This window comes from Pseudorasbora parva, chromosome 23 (genome assembly GCF_024679245.1).
Source record: "Pseudorasbora parva isolate DD20220531a chromosome 23, ASM2467924v1, whole genome shotgun sequence".
Taxonomy (NCBI): domain Eukaryota; kingdom Metazoa; phylum Chordata; class Actinopteri; order Cypriniformes; family Gobionidae; genus Pseudorasbora; species Pseudorasbora parva.
Window position 1 is genome coordinate 30312583 of NC_090194.1, and position 15529 is coordinate 30328111.

At 37.9% G+C, this 15529-nt stretch overlaps 1 protein-coding gene across 5 annotated transcripts in view; it reads right to left on the bottom strand.

Moving 5' to 3' along the window:
* Positions 1 to 14082, bottom strand: part of aak1b (AP2 associated kinase 1b) — a 64307-nt gene extending 50225 nt beyond the window's left edge. For all 5 annotated transcript variants that reach the window (XM_067434199.1, XM_067434198.1, XM_067434197.1 and 2 more), the window contains exons 1-3: positions 13095 to 14082; positions 2392 to 2510; positions 1686 to 1794 (exon numbers count right to left, since the gene is read on the bottom strand). In XM_067434199.1, coding sequence (XP_067290300.1) covers positions 1686 to 1794; positions 2392 to 2510; positions 13095 to 13257 — 391 coding nt within the window. In that variant the 5' untranslated portion in view covers positions 13258 to 14082. The remainder of the gene's footprint in view (positions 1 to 1685; positions 1795 to 2391; positions 2511 to 13094) is intronic.
* Positions 14083 to 15529: the final 1447 nt, after the last annotated feature.

Sequence of the window (15529 nt, forward strand, 5' to 3'; positions counted from 1 at the left end):
TTTGAAATCGGCCATCACTATACAAGTCATTATATATTAATTTATTTATTTTTGCGTACAGAAAATATTCTTGTCGTTTCATAAAATTATTGTACAGCCACTGTAGTGAGATGGACTTTGTAACGACGTCTTTAGTGCCTTTTATGGGTCTTGAGAGAGGAAATGAGAGAGAGGCCTGTCTGAGCCATCGGATTTAAATAAAAATATCTTCATTTGTGTTCAGAAGATGAACGGAGGTCTTACGGGTGTCGAACGACATGAGGGTAAGTAACTAATGAGAGAATTTTCATTTTTTGCTGAACTAACCCTTTAAGACCAGTTGTCATACAAAAAAACTTACCGTTAAAGGATTTTAAGTCACAGCTCTTTTTTTTTATTATTATTATTACAACCAGGATACTATCCAAAGCTTTGCGATTGAGAGGGTATTCCCGGAGGTTCTTGAGGAGAATTAAAGCAGACACACTACATAAAATTAGAATGAAAAATTCAGTCCAAATCTAATCCCTAAAAGTCACATACATGAACACAAGGACCCATACATCAGCCCCTTTAATCCATCTGTAAGCACTTCAGAAGTCAATTAGCCAGCAATTATGTCAATCTGCCTTTATTTGACTCCCTAGTGAGCATTTTTAATCTCAATCAATATCTTGCATATGTCAGTATCGCGTGATGGAAACTCGCTGAGACAAAATGCATTTAATACAGTCAGCTGGCCTTTTGTGAAGACTCGGAAAGAAACAAGCTCTTTTGGAATAATGTCAGTAATCTCTTCTGGGCTTTACAACATTCTAAGGAATAACTTAACCAATCAAGACATAGAGAAACCCTTTGAAGACACTGGAAAATGAGGTTTAGCCTTTTGTGTAGGTGCTGTTAGATGACATACCGACCTTAAACAATTCAAGTAAAGAAAAGCTTTCTCAAGATACAAGAAATTTAGGATATAAGGTCATGTCAGGCAGTGATGGAGGTCTGAAATCTATCTAAATAGCGCCTCCAGGTGGATGAATAGTATAAACAGCACACGCACCCTGTAAAAAAAGGAGATGCTGCATGTAAGGCCCTGCTTACACCTGGTATTAAAGGGAAAGTTCACTCAAAAATGATCATTTTATGTTTATCTGTTTACGCCCAGGGCATCCAAGATGTATGTATATGTGTGTTTGTTTCTTCAGTAGAACACAAATTAAGATTTTTAACTCCAACCGTTGCTCATATAATGCATGTCAGTGGGGTCTAATAAACATCAAATTTTAATTTTTTGGTGAACTATCCCTTTAAGATCTGTTTCGGTTGATTGGATCACAAGTAGATGAGGGAGACACATTCCTGTTTACACCTGGTCTCTTTTGTCGACTTCTAACCACTTCTCTCCTGATTTCTTCAAGGGGAGGATCTATTGGTAAGTGAATGCATGGGTTTTTCAGCTCTTTTTATCTAATGAAAAAAATAAGCTCACGCAATTTACATATGAACCGCAGCTTTCGTTTCTGCTCTGATGGTCACAAGACCGAGCCGAACGCTTGTGATTGCACATAAGAAATCAGGAATGGTAAGAGAACATTGCACTTGGTACTAATATGGATAGTTTACTCTTTGCTAAGCGTATGTTTGTTTTCCCACACAGACCACAAGTCGGCTGTGTGCAGAGGCATTATGGGGCTGAATGGCAGACTTACCTCTGCAGAAGTCCATGAGGATAAAAACCTCCCACACGTCTCCACCTCCTACAGCCGTGATGCTGGAGTCCAGGAACCCGACAATGTTCTTGTGACCGGTGAGATCCCGCTGGAACAAGCCACAAAGAACAAAGCGCATGAATGACTGAATCAGACGAAGCTGCACGTCACAAAAAGCCTGGAAATTTAAATATTGTATGGTACCTACCATTCAAAAGTTTGGGGTCGATAAGACTTACATTTTTTTCAAAGGCACACCACGGCTACATTTATTTGATCATAAATACAGTAAAAAGCGCTGTATATTTTGAAATATTACAACTTATAAAAAGTCCTAAATATTTTTACTATAAAACATTAATTTATGTAATTTAAATAATTTATTTATGTGATGTCAAAGTTGAATTTTCAACGTCTTCAGTGTCGCATTATCCTTCAGAAATCATTTTAATATGCCGATTTGGTTCCACAAATATTCTTTCCCCCCAAGATTCTCAAGTTCAAAAGAACAGCATTTATTTAGAAATCTTTTGAAACATTATACACGTCTTTCCCATCACTTATGATTAATTTAATCTATCATTACTGTTCAAAAGGTCAAAAGTTAGAGGCAATGTAAATCATGTCTATACATACTTTATAATAAGTCACAAATAACAATTATCTTATCATTGTTAAAGCACAGAAGTCATTTCACCACGCTCACCATGATCTGGATCTCACGCTTGCAGACCTGCAGGTCGTGTTCGTTGTTGACGTACATCCTCTTTAGGGCGCAGCGCACCCCCTGATTGGTCCGCACTAAGAAGACAATTGCAAAGCCGCCTGCAAATCCAAAAGCACAACGTTTAGACGCTTTTGTTGAAGACAACCTTGAGAACTGAAGGAGTAAGGTGATATTTACACCACAACACTGCCTCCATGTGGAAATCAGCAGGACATTTTATTCAGTTTACATTAGAAGTTTATTTTTTATTATTATATTATATACAATTATTTACTTATTTTAAATAATTTATTTGTGATAAACCAAAGCAGCAATTATAATATTATTAATAATCTCAAATAATGTATTACTATTTGTGATCAATTACTGGTCACCCTGTCTATAAGTGTTGTCACTATTAGAAAGTACTGCATGCAAGCATTAAATTGTGCTTGAACACGCGTATAGACACTTAGTCTGAGCATTTAGTCGTGGTGTTATAGTCGATGTTGATGTGTCCAGCCAGACATCAGAGCCTGTATGTTTGGACTCGGATTTGCTGTGTTAGCATAATGTGGATCAGGGTGTTATTCCTCCAAGCAGGCACAGGGAAACTGGTGGGGAAAGTAGGACACATATTTCTTCAAGGATCTAGCTCTATAGCAACAGTGAACTTATATTCAACAATTAGCGAGATTATATCTGTATTTTTTATTGCAGAGCTTTAAAAAAAAAAAGGTGTTTGAACAGCACAGATGAGGCGGAGATGCACCAGGCCCTGAAGCCTATTAGATTTGTTACCAGTTCCATCTATGAAACACAAATTAAACTAAACTGAGTGAGCAACTGTTTCCTTTACAACACTGATAACACGCAAGGAATGCTCACACTTAATCAATTTAATGCTTTTTCTTCGGCACACCACAAAGAGGTTTTAGGCAGGAGTTTCATACTGATTTCTAACTATTTTAAAGCTTTCACAGCACCTAGACTACATTCACTTCTTAGTATGATCAATATTATGCTTAATTTAATATCCTATAGAGTAAAGATAAAGATATGTTCCACATATCAGTTTAGAATTAAAGGGTTAGCTCACCCAAAAATTCTGTCATTAATGAATCGCCCTCATGTCATTCCAAACCCGTAAGACTTTTGTTCGTCTTTAGAACAGAAAAATATATTTTTGATGAAATCTGAGAGCTTTCTGTCCCTCCGTTGACAGCTACTAAACTACCACTTTTACACTTCAAAAAGTTCAGAGATTGTAAGACTAATCCATATCTTTTTGGGGGGTCAGTAACATTTAAAGGTGCACTATGTAGTATTTTTGCAGAAAAATATCCCAAAAATTTCGGCTTTTATTTGGCAGGAGCGCTTTACTCTTAGCAGTGTGAACAAGTGAACGCACGGAGTAACGTCATAACATCATTTTCAACGCACTTAAATGTATCTAATACGATAAACAGAGCTACATTACCTCATAACCATAACCGGAAGAGCGGATCAGTGCGGGTGCCCAGCGACTGTGTCCCGTCCCGTCATAATAAAAGTCCCGGTGTTTGTGAGGCGGGTATTTGTTTAACAATCGCTCCAGCAGCTGTGCTCAGCTCCACAACACTCGGTCCTGCTCTGCTTCACTACAGTAACGTTAATAACCGCATCCATGAACGTGATTTCGGCACGAGCCCTATTTTCCACCGGCTGTGATGTGAAGAACACATGTCCCAACTCCCAAGATGCTGCGCTCAAACTTTGAGTCATCAAACTACACATTTGTTTTGAATAGGCGCCCTCCAGTGGAAGGAAAGTTGCATAGTGCCCTTTTTTTTTAAATATTTTATTTATATATATATATATATATATATATATATATATATATATATATATATATATATATATATATATATATATATATATATATATTTTTTTTTTTTTTTTCTTTTTTTTTTTTCTTTTTTTTTTTTTAATACACACATAATATATATAATATATGCTGATTTGCTGCTCAAGAAAAAAAAAAGATTAATTGGATTAATTCAAATGATTTTTTTCAGCAAGGATACATTAAATAGTTTAAGTGACCATAAAGACATTTGACATCCATCCATCCATCTATCTATCTATCTATCATCTTACCCTTTTTGAACAGTACAGTATATCTTATTACACACTGGGAAAAAATTCATGAATAAAGTGCAAATACTCCATCCAGCCTCACAATGGCCCTCATTTATCAATCTTGCGTAGAAACTGGTGTATATGTTGGCGTAAGATTATGCTTACACTCCTCTCACCGCCTGCTTTATGAAGCTGTGCGCACCTCTGCAATCCAGGTGTACGCAACACCTGCCCTTGATAAATGCTGCAGCTGAAAACGATCGTCATTAGAATAACACGCCCCTATATATATTCAAGTCTCCGCCTCCCCCACGCCCTCATTTTACGCCATGGACAAACAGAAGACGGCAAAGAAGCGAAACTTCTCCGACGTGGAGATCGGGTGCGTCTCAATCATCTCACTAGTCAGGGCACTGATTAGGACATAAGTCAATGGGCTGACTCCCTGATCAGTGCCCTGACTACTGAACTAGTGAGATGATTGAGACGCCCATCAAGACCATCAGGGAAGTGGAAAAAAGCGAAATTGTTTTATTTAAGAGTTTAAAGAGTGGGATTAAAGGCACCTACAAATACAAAATGTGGACCAAAATTAAGAGTACTGTTAACAATGTGGGGGTTGAGAAGCGCACTCCAGCAGTTTAAAGCTGTTTGGATGATAAATTATCACAATGTATTATTTTACAGAACATGTTTTGAAACAATTAGCATTTAATTTCGTATCACGGCACATGTAGGTAGGCTGTTGGGGTGTACGACAGTGATGATGATGTGATGTGGAGTACCATTCATTCACATTAATAATTGCATGACAATTTGTAAGATTCGTATTATTATTATGATTTTTATGATTAATTACGCTTATTGTTTTTTAGAAGAAGAAAGTCATTATTATTGTATGTATATATCATCATTATTATTATTATTATTTAAAAGAAGAAGAATGTCCTTTTTATTATTTTGTCAGTCTGAATTATTTTTAGTCCCAATCCGTGCGCAGCTGTCGGGCCTAACCCTGAACCGTCAGGTAAAGCGCACAGGCTCGCAACTGGAGGAATACATGCCTACAAATCAAACGCTTTGGTATATTCACACAAATTAAACATTTTAACAAGATAAAAGTTAAACAATTAAGTCCATTGCACAAAAATAAACACTGAAGTTTATAATTTCTATGTTGTTGTTGTTGTTTTTTACAGTGGGTCATAATATAGCATATCTTTTTCTGTTCGTTTTGTGGTGTTAGGAATTGTTTTTCTGCGCATTTTCCCACTAACTCAAACGTGCGTACACCACCTCCTGAGCTGGCGTAGGATTTGAGCGTGCCGTACGCCAACGTCCATATTGATAAATCTCAAAGTCACCGTGGGTTTGGGTGTACGCAAGGTGTACGCTGGAAATTTGGTGTACGCACTTTTGATAAATGAGGGCCAATGTCACCCCGCTGGACACGTCAACACCCAAGTACAGATGAGCAGGGATTTCTACACAAAGGATTTAGGCCACTAAATAAAGCTGCCAGAGGAGCCGAGAAGAGCACTGAAATCTAACCACAGTTCACCATCAGGCCATTTGTTTGGTGGATTACATTAACTAACTGGCCTGTTATATTGAACATCGAGAAGGGTTGAAAAGAAAACATTAAGCAGTGACAGAGCAATATGTCAACCAGATGAATTATTCAATATTTGGCCATTTTGAAACGATCAGCATTTGCCAATGACTCTGGCAGAAGTACTACCTGCCCCCTTTTTCAAGTCCAAAATGAAATAAAAACATAAAATCAAGTTTACAGAGTTTTGGTGTCAGTACTACATTAAACTAATATATAAATGCTGAATATAATCAGTGTTTCTCAGGCTGAGAATTTACTTGTGTTGGTGGGAGGTGGTGCTTGATGAGTGTGTTCAAAATAAACTAGTCAAACAAAGGTTTATGAATAGATGTGCAGATAAAATTAACTTTTAGTAACAACAGTAATGTACAAAAACCTACATTTAAATATTATACTCCTATTATAATATTTAAATCCTATTAAATATACCATTGTTCTTTTATAGCATCGCACCAAACTGACCGGCAGGTTCAGTGATTACAAAAGGAGTGGCCTTTACTTTTTTCTAAGGAATTCAGACATAATTTGAAGAAAAGTTGTATTTTTTTCGTGACTTCCTTGTTTTTTCCATATATTTAAGGAGTGCTAAATTGCTAAGCAGTCAATAAGTGCTCCTCTGCCACTATCTACCATTTGCAGTGGTAATGTCTTTTTTTAAATAAAAGTGCTTTTTTGCCACAAAGTGGTCTACACCTTTAAACTTCTACACTGTAAAAAATTTGTGGTGGTTTTTGTTGGTTTAACTTTAAAAAGTAAGTAACCTGGTTGCCTTAAAATTTGATACAATGAAGGAAATTAGTTTAATAAATAAAAACTCCAAATATTTTTGTATCTGAACCACATAAAAAATGTGATAAATCATGAAAATAGCACAATTTGGCATGTTTCACTGCGTCATCAGAATTAACACACACATAATTACCCAATATGCTTACAAAATCTTTTAATAATCTTTTAATAAAGGTTGTCGAATCTCAAAAAATGTTCATTGTATTAACTCAAAATTTTAATTTCAATTAACTCAATGTTAAGGCAACCAGGTAACTTTTTTTCTAAATATTTTTTGACAGTGTAGTTTTACAAATCATCACATTACAAATAACATTAAAATGAGATAATATTAAGAGATTATCTAGTGCTGGAAAAAATATGAAGCCCTTGAAAAGTGCTTATATGTTACTGTCAAAAGGTTGTATGAACCCTGAGATGAATAATGACAACACATTAAAAAAACTATTTATGCCATAAAACCATGTGGCATTACTACATTGTGGACTGAAACCCCTGAACTTCATATAATGATGGTTTCTCCTGGTTTCCACGTCAGTTGGAATGAGCTGTTTGTTCTGATATGTGGTTTACAACAGCGAATTCTGCGCCAAACGCTTCCCACTAGATCTCGCAGCGATGTTATTAATTCTGTGGGGAATTGAAACGCTTTCTCACTGGATCTCTCAGCGCTGACAATGCAGTGAGGGGATATTTGTGGGTCCTGATGCCAAATGTCTTAAGTTAAAAGTAAAAAGTAGCCTGCATTGTTTTGAATATAACTAGTCGGTGAAAGAGTGCAAGCATATTCGTCTAAAAGAATTCTGTATTTTTAGCTTCAGAATCATGAATTTTTTTTTTTTCCGGCATCAGCAAAGACCTGTGTATTGGGTTACCAGCACCAGGTCCAAACCTATTCATTTCCACCCCTAATGCAATACCAAAGTTTACCAAGTACATTTTTTGTTAACCTTTTAACTTATTGCGACCATTTCATACGGATATTCCAAGTCATATATTGCGAGTTCAGTATGGTGAAATGTATTGAAACGTGACATAAGGGTATCATTACACCCCTAACTACTAATAACACCTGCAACACTGTAATTAGACTACTGTATTATAAAAAGTATTACATTCCTTACTACTATTTACTTTCTAAATGTCTTATTAACCTCAACCAGTTAACCAATTAAGGTTTTTAACCTTTAAAGGATTTAATTCTTTTAAAAAAAAATCTGATAATATTGTATAAATTATTTTTTAACTGACCAAAGTATGTACAGTGAGCAGGTTACACTAAAAACATACATTTATAATTAGACATTAAATAACTTGTTTTATTTTGAATTTTTCTATAGTCTATACAGCATTTCATGCAATTACATAATAAGTAATGGTTTCATTATTACACTGTAATTATACATTACCTATATGTAGTTACTATAGGGTTAGGATTTGGGGTTAGTTGTATGTAATTATGCATAAAATATAGTTATTACTGTTGTAACTACATGTATAAATGACACTAAAATAAAGTGTAACCAAATTAAGAGTAATCTGTTGCTTTTTCATTGTAAAAGTTATTCAATTCAGTCATAAATGCTTAATAGTGCATTACACTCGCCCTTGATCATCTATAAATGACAGTCACATTGTTTTTGTGGATAACTTCATAGTCTGTTTCAAACTTGGATATTGTTCAGAGCTCAAACTTAATTCAACCAATCTAAAAGAATTACATCATTGAAAGAATTTTAACTCTCATGATGTTGATTATGGAGTGGTTAGCCTAGGATCTGGACTGTAAAAAGGCAGGGGGTCTAATGCCATGTCATACATTCTGATTTATTTACACTGTTAAAGAGTCGGATTCTCATGCTAAACATGGCCAAAGTTTTTTTTTTAAACACGAGTTGGACGTATGACGGAGTATTTCTGTGCCAAGCATACTACATTAGGATTCAAACAAGATTCGGAAAGTTATTTTCGAGCATGTCCTTGTATGACTAGCCTGACGTGGTCAAACTCAATTCTAGTCTGAATATGAGTCTGAAACGGCTCCATTGGGCTGTGATTATGGGGCGTGTACACCAAACCAGGAAAGACATCAATTGGATAGACCTACAACCAATCAGAGCAACGAAGCGACTCATTATGTTAGTTGTCAAATATCAACTGAGCTCAACTACACTATGTTGCCATGTCTGGTGTTTTTTTCCGCGGGTAGTTTTCCTTGTCCGCTTGCGAATATCATGTGATATACCCATGAATGCGAATTTTAGCAGGCAACCATGTCTAAATAACACCCATTTTACCCCCCAAATGGCATTTTTTTCCGGAGAACCCCCCGAGAAGCTATTGTTTAGGGCCAGTAGTTGGCGGGTTTTGTTGTAAAAACTTGGCAACCCTGTCTGCACACGCACTGGAATAAACGATCTTTGCCGGTGTTGTAAAAAAAAGAATTTAATGATACACAGAGTACTTATCCAACATGCTCATTTCAGAGAGAAATAGTGAAGGTGAATGCATATACAAACAAGCTCTCCATTTAGGATTTGAACAAATATAATCCAAGCTCCTTTGATGACGTGCATGATTACGTTACTGTTGATCATCTGTCCATCATCGTCTAAAGCCCGCCCTGATGATTTCATTGTTCCGAACAGTTTCTGTTCGGCCATAATCACTCCTCTATGGATCGAGGCCAGACCGGCCAAGCTCAAATGTTGCGGGCGGGGCGGAGTTCAGCTGGCATCCAGGCTACTGTATGACATCATAAAGGGCGGAATTCCTTGTATGGGCATTTCTCCCAGATGAGTGGGGTGCACAAGTCAACCAGAACAAAAACGCGGCCAACAATAAGCTTCGTTTGGGTTATGGAAGCCGTCGGCAGCGCTGTCATTTTGTTTTTAGACCACAGAATGAACAATGTTTTTGGTTGTGAGGAAAAGATACTCTTGTTCAGCTTCCCAAATAACCCAGTGTTAAGAAAACAGTAGATGCAGTTTGTTTTTCCGGAGCAGCAACGGAGTTCTGCAAGTGTGTTTGTTTGTTTCCGGTCATGAGTCTAAACCAAGCGGCAACCTCCCGCAATCTCCCACAACTTTATTGTGTCTTAAAAACGGTGGTTGCTAACAAGTTGCTAAAAGGGACTACATCCTTTGGCCGGGACTTTAGACGTCGTCGTGACAAACAGGAAATCTCACCAGCCCGCGTTTCATTCACTTTTGAATTCTCTAAGTAAATGTTTAATAAAAATAAAATAACTGGCCCGCGTTTCAGCCTCACATTCTTAGAAGTTTACCTTTCAGTTAATATACATATTTATATATTTAGTCCTTTCAAATAGTAGTGTTTCCAAATATTGTTGTACATAGAAATCTGTGATATTAAGGTAACCGATTACCAGTTCTTCATTTCTGTGGAGAGACTGTAGTGTTTTGTTTTGTCCTGAGATGGTACCACAAGTCGTCGAATGAAAGCTGCGCTATTCTACATGTCCAGATTTATAGTGGTTCTCTCCTCGATAAATGATCAATCGTCTAAGAAAAAGGACATACGATTGTAAATTGATACGGCTAGCTTACGTCGTTATGCTTCTGAGGTGGTAAAAACACGTTTTTTTCTGGCGAATTAGCAAATGGTATGCAAACATACAATCAAACATAATACAGTGAAAGATAATCTTTAAAGTCTATTTAAGGGCACGAGGATCAGGCATAATAGCCTAAACTTAATCACAAAGAAAATAATATTAAAGGGGGGGTGAAATGCTGTTTCATGCATACTGAGCTTTTTACACTGTTAAAGACTTGGATTCCCATACTAAACATAGACAAAGTTTCAAAAACTAATGTTGGACGTTTGATGGAGTATTTCTGTGTCAAAAATACTCCTTCCGGTTTCTCACAAGTTTCGGAGAGTTTTTTTCGAGTATGGGTCGACTTGACGTTAATAGAGCGGAAGGTCCTTGTATGGGCCGTACGGGCTCTTCTCCCGGTAGGGTGCGCGCACGTGTGTGACTAGAGCGAGAGAGGAAATGCACGCTGTAAACAGTCTCTCAGGTGCAGATCCAGTCGTCCGTGAACACTTATGTGGCGCCGCGCTCCACTTTATTCCTATGGGTGACGTCGAGCGACTTCAACGCTTCAGCACAGCATTCCGGGAAGGCAGCGCTGCATTTGAACCGATTTGAACGCAGAAATGACGGGAAGCTTCACAACATCGTTTCAGTTGCGTCTCAAAATGGATTTACACGCCACTGCTGTCACAGGACTTCACTAAATCATACCAAAGAAGTGTGTTTTTGACGGAGCAGTCCCAGCGATAAAGGTTCGGTCCAGCTTTGGAAGCAGCCGGTGAGTAAAACTGCTTCAAATGTCTGTGCTGTTGGCTATCGTCACGTGAGTAAACATCAGTAAATGACACTAGCGTGCTTCGTCATTCAAATGCGCTAACGGTTACTCCATTGTTGTTCTCTGTATAACGTTACAGTATGCTTGCTACTTCTAAGGTCTAGTCGCATACAATAGTCCATAAACCGAATCATGTCCTGATAAACTGCGAGTAAACACACAGAAATGTGGAGAGGCCATTAAATACAGTAACTTACATACCACAGAGACGGACGTCCTGATGTTGCCGTTTCTCCTGTTCAATTTTTTTCTCCCTCAGATTTGATTGTGGATCATTATCTGTATTAGCTGAGATAGCCATGGGTTTCTCCAAGCTTGAGGACGTCACCGCTTTGCGCGCTTGTCATTCTTTAGCTCCGCCCACACGATACGCCTCCAGGCGCTCGTTTTTTTCCGGAAAGACTCGGTACAGCCTATATTTCTTTTATAAATATGATAAAACTAAAGACTTTTCGGAGATATGAAGGATGCAATACTACTCTATAGGTACTCAAGATTGACATGAGATTGACTGAAACAGTGATTCACCCCCCCTTTAAGGTTTATATGAACTAACAAAATAAACGAATAAATAAAACAAACAAACAAGAAAACAAATCTCAGAGAGGCACGCAGAAACCCAATTAGTTTCTAACATTTTTGGAAAAAAACGAATGGGCAATATTTTGCATGAGAAAGTGGATAAGTGTTCATACACAGCGCAGATCATAATGAGCGAATGTGTTTTGTAAATAAAGTTTGAGGAAGCTTGATGATGACGTAGATCCGCGACTGTGCTGTAGTCCGTTTATAGCCTACCGTTAGCATTTTATATCTGACGGCTTTATTTAGGCTTCAAACGGTATACATGTTGGATCCACTTGTAAAGATTATCTTGATAGACAAAACGTGTAAGGGTCATAACTCTTTCTTGAACACAGATCTCATTTTTTGCGAATGTCCAAAAGTCAATGGGGAAAATGCATAAGCTTTTGATAGAGGGAACCCATGCGCCGCTAACTTACTGGTTGGCCTGCAAAGTGACGTCATGACTTCGGCACTCTATTGTGGTTTTTGCCTATACGGCTAATTTTGACCTTCATGACAACTGTGAGGGGGGTGAATTTTTTTATAACTCATTTGTTTACTTTATATAAAGCCTTAAATTTCTGCATAATTAAGAGCGTGGTTACAGGTGGATAGCCATTTATCTGCCGTCTATAGTCATTGCGTCACCTGAGCTCCGCCCACATTCCACCTTTTTGCCCATTTTCTGTTATACGGGAGTGACACGCGATGACACGCTCACAAGATGGCAACGCCCAGCTCGCGCATACTTTACGCTTCAGAACGGCTTATCAGAATGCTATGGGTGACGTCACGGATACTACGTCCATATTTCTTTACAGTCTATGGTCTAAACCACAGGCACAGGCGGTGAGTGAAACTGCATCAAACGTTTGTTTTGTTGGGTATCGGCATGTAAGTGCATACAATGTAAAAAATACCTGAACATATAGTGAATCGAAATTTATCCAGGGATAATGTGATGAGGTATCGTGCGTGCGCTCAACTCTTTAGCTCCGCCCACCACCCGCCTCCATGAGTTCGGCTGTTCTTAGAAATTTTGGGAAAGAATCGGTACAGCGTATCTGTCTTTTATAAATCTGATAAAACTAAAGATTCTTCAGGGATATATGAAGGATGCAGTACTGCAGTACTCAGAAGTGTTAGGTGTTGTGTACCCATTCAAGTGAAAGGTTGTAGGTTGAAAGGAAATATCAAACATCAGCTTGACGTACCTTCTGCCAAAGTTTCTTCTACAGTGACCTGGTGTCTTCCGACAGTGAAAGCCCGACCGATGAAATTCCCACCAACATTGCTGGATCCAGAACCTCCAGCTCCCCCTCCAGAACCGGGTCCAGAGCCCACCAGCTCCCTCCGGGAGTCAAAGAACTTCTTCATGTTGTGTCAAAGATCCCTTAAACACTTATGCAAGTCTATAAGTATCTGAAGTGGGTTGGTTGTTCTGGTGCCAGAGGTCTGCGACTCAGCTGCGACTGTCAAACATGGACTCGCTGCCTCACTCTAGTGCTGATCACAGCTTAAATGAACCGTGCAGTCAACAACACGTACAACTAAATGATTGTAAACAGTATATGTACTAAATTAAAGAATCACAGTTGAGTATATTCAAATAAACAGCATCAATCAGTGATGGCCTGATATGATGAATGTGTTTGTCTAGTGTATATACAAGTGACACGGGCCCATATCACGATATAAATATTTAAATCCAGCTGAAATCGATGTAAACATTCAAGCCTAGTTGAAAAGCGAACCTTCAAATGTTAAGTGAAGAGAAATGATTGTTTGAACGGATGAAAGTCAAACTCTCCATCATCAGCCAGCTGTGCAGTTCATTAAAACCTCTGAAAAAGCACCCACTTTTCACAGAAAAACAGATGACACGCGGATATTAATCAGAATGATGGATATTTTCATGAGTTAAACGCTCATAATTATATTAATTCCCCTCTTGATTGATGAAAAAATAATAATTTAAATGTAATACATAATCAGCTAGGCGCTAACGCTAGCATTCCTGCAAAACCCACTCAGACTCGTTTCGCATCTCATCCGCGCGCTCCCGTCGGTGCCCTGCAGGTGAACGGTGGACGGATGCGATTTGATTTTAATCAGACAGAATCAAATTCAGGCAGAAATGAGCGTGTTGTTCATGGCGAATCTCGTCTGCGGCTTCGGATGCTGCAGATGCGCCAGCTAACCGGAAACCACACCGGAAGAGTGAAGCCAGCGCGAAAACAACTATGATAAAAGCCTGAAACTCTTCATTAACTAGTCATCCAAATTTGACTATTTTGTAATATATATGTTTTGTTTTTCTTTCAAATATTACATATTTTATAATTGCACCCATTACATGATAAAAAAGTATAAATATTAGTATAGCCTACATAAGAAAAAAATATGTCCACAAATGTAAATAGCCATCACAAAGACCTATTTTTACTCATTTTAAAATATTTTTTTAAAACACCTTTTTCATAATTTAAGGATTATTTTGAACAAACATTTGTAAGATCTCTAAACAGAAACATGCATTTTAGAGCTAATCTGAAGAGCAAAACCTCACATTTACCAAATCAGACAGCACAAAAACATATACACATACAGGTACAAGTTCATTATTTTTCATAATGTAATGATAAAAATTAAACTTTCATATATTTTAGATTCATTGCACACCAACTGAAATATTTCAGGTCTTTTATTGTTTTAATACTGATGATTTTGGCATACAGCTCATGAAAACCCCAAATTCTCAAAAAATTTGCATATTTCATCCGACCAATAAAAGAAAAGTGTTTTAATACAAAAAAAGTCAACCTTCAAATAATTATGTTCAGATATGCACTCAATACTTGGTCGGGAATCCTTTTGCAGAAATGACTGCTTCAATGCGGCGCGGCATGGAGGCGATCAGCCTGTGGCACTGCTGAGGTGTTCTGGAGGCCTCAGCTGGATAGGGATATTTCAGTTGGTGTGCAATGAATCTAAAATATATGAAAGTTTAATTTTTATCATTACATTATGGAAAATAATGAACTTTTATCACATATGCTAATTTTTTGAGAAGGACCTGTATATACAGTATTAACACAGTATTAATGCATACACAGATACATATATTTACTAGCCTAGAAATCTAGACGCAACCTAGCGGCAGCAAATTTAATCTGCCCGCAAGTGTCGTCTAGGAACTCTCAATACCCTTCTGAGCTGTATTCCCCTCACTCTGGACGGGCCAACCACATCGTGTATAGAGTCGGCGGGCGGGGCCATAATGACGACGGCCGAGTTGCGTTTGCGTGCTTCTAGTAAACACAGAAACTGGCGAACGGCGGCGGCCTTTCGAATCAGCTTTGACTGCGATTCTGGAAGACTTGGTGTTAAGCTTTTCTCTGAGAAAAGAACAAAGAATGGCACTGAAGTCATTCTTAAAAAGGGAAGATGTGTTCTGAGTTTTGCCGACCGGATACGGTGAATGTTTAATCTATCAACAAGCTCTGCTTCACCTTCGTTGCTCCGGTTGGTGTAGCGCTATCCTATCGCGTGCAGAGGGAGTTTGAAAGTAGGGCTGTACTAGAATAATCGAATATTCGAATATTCGTTCGGTGAGCTGGCATTCGATTTTCAGTTTTGAGATTCGAAT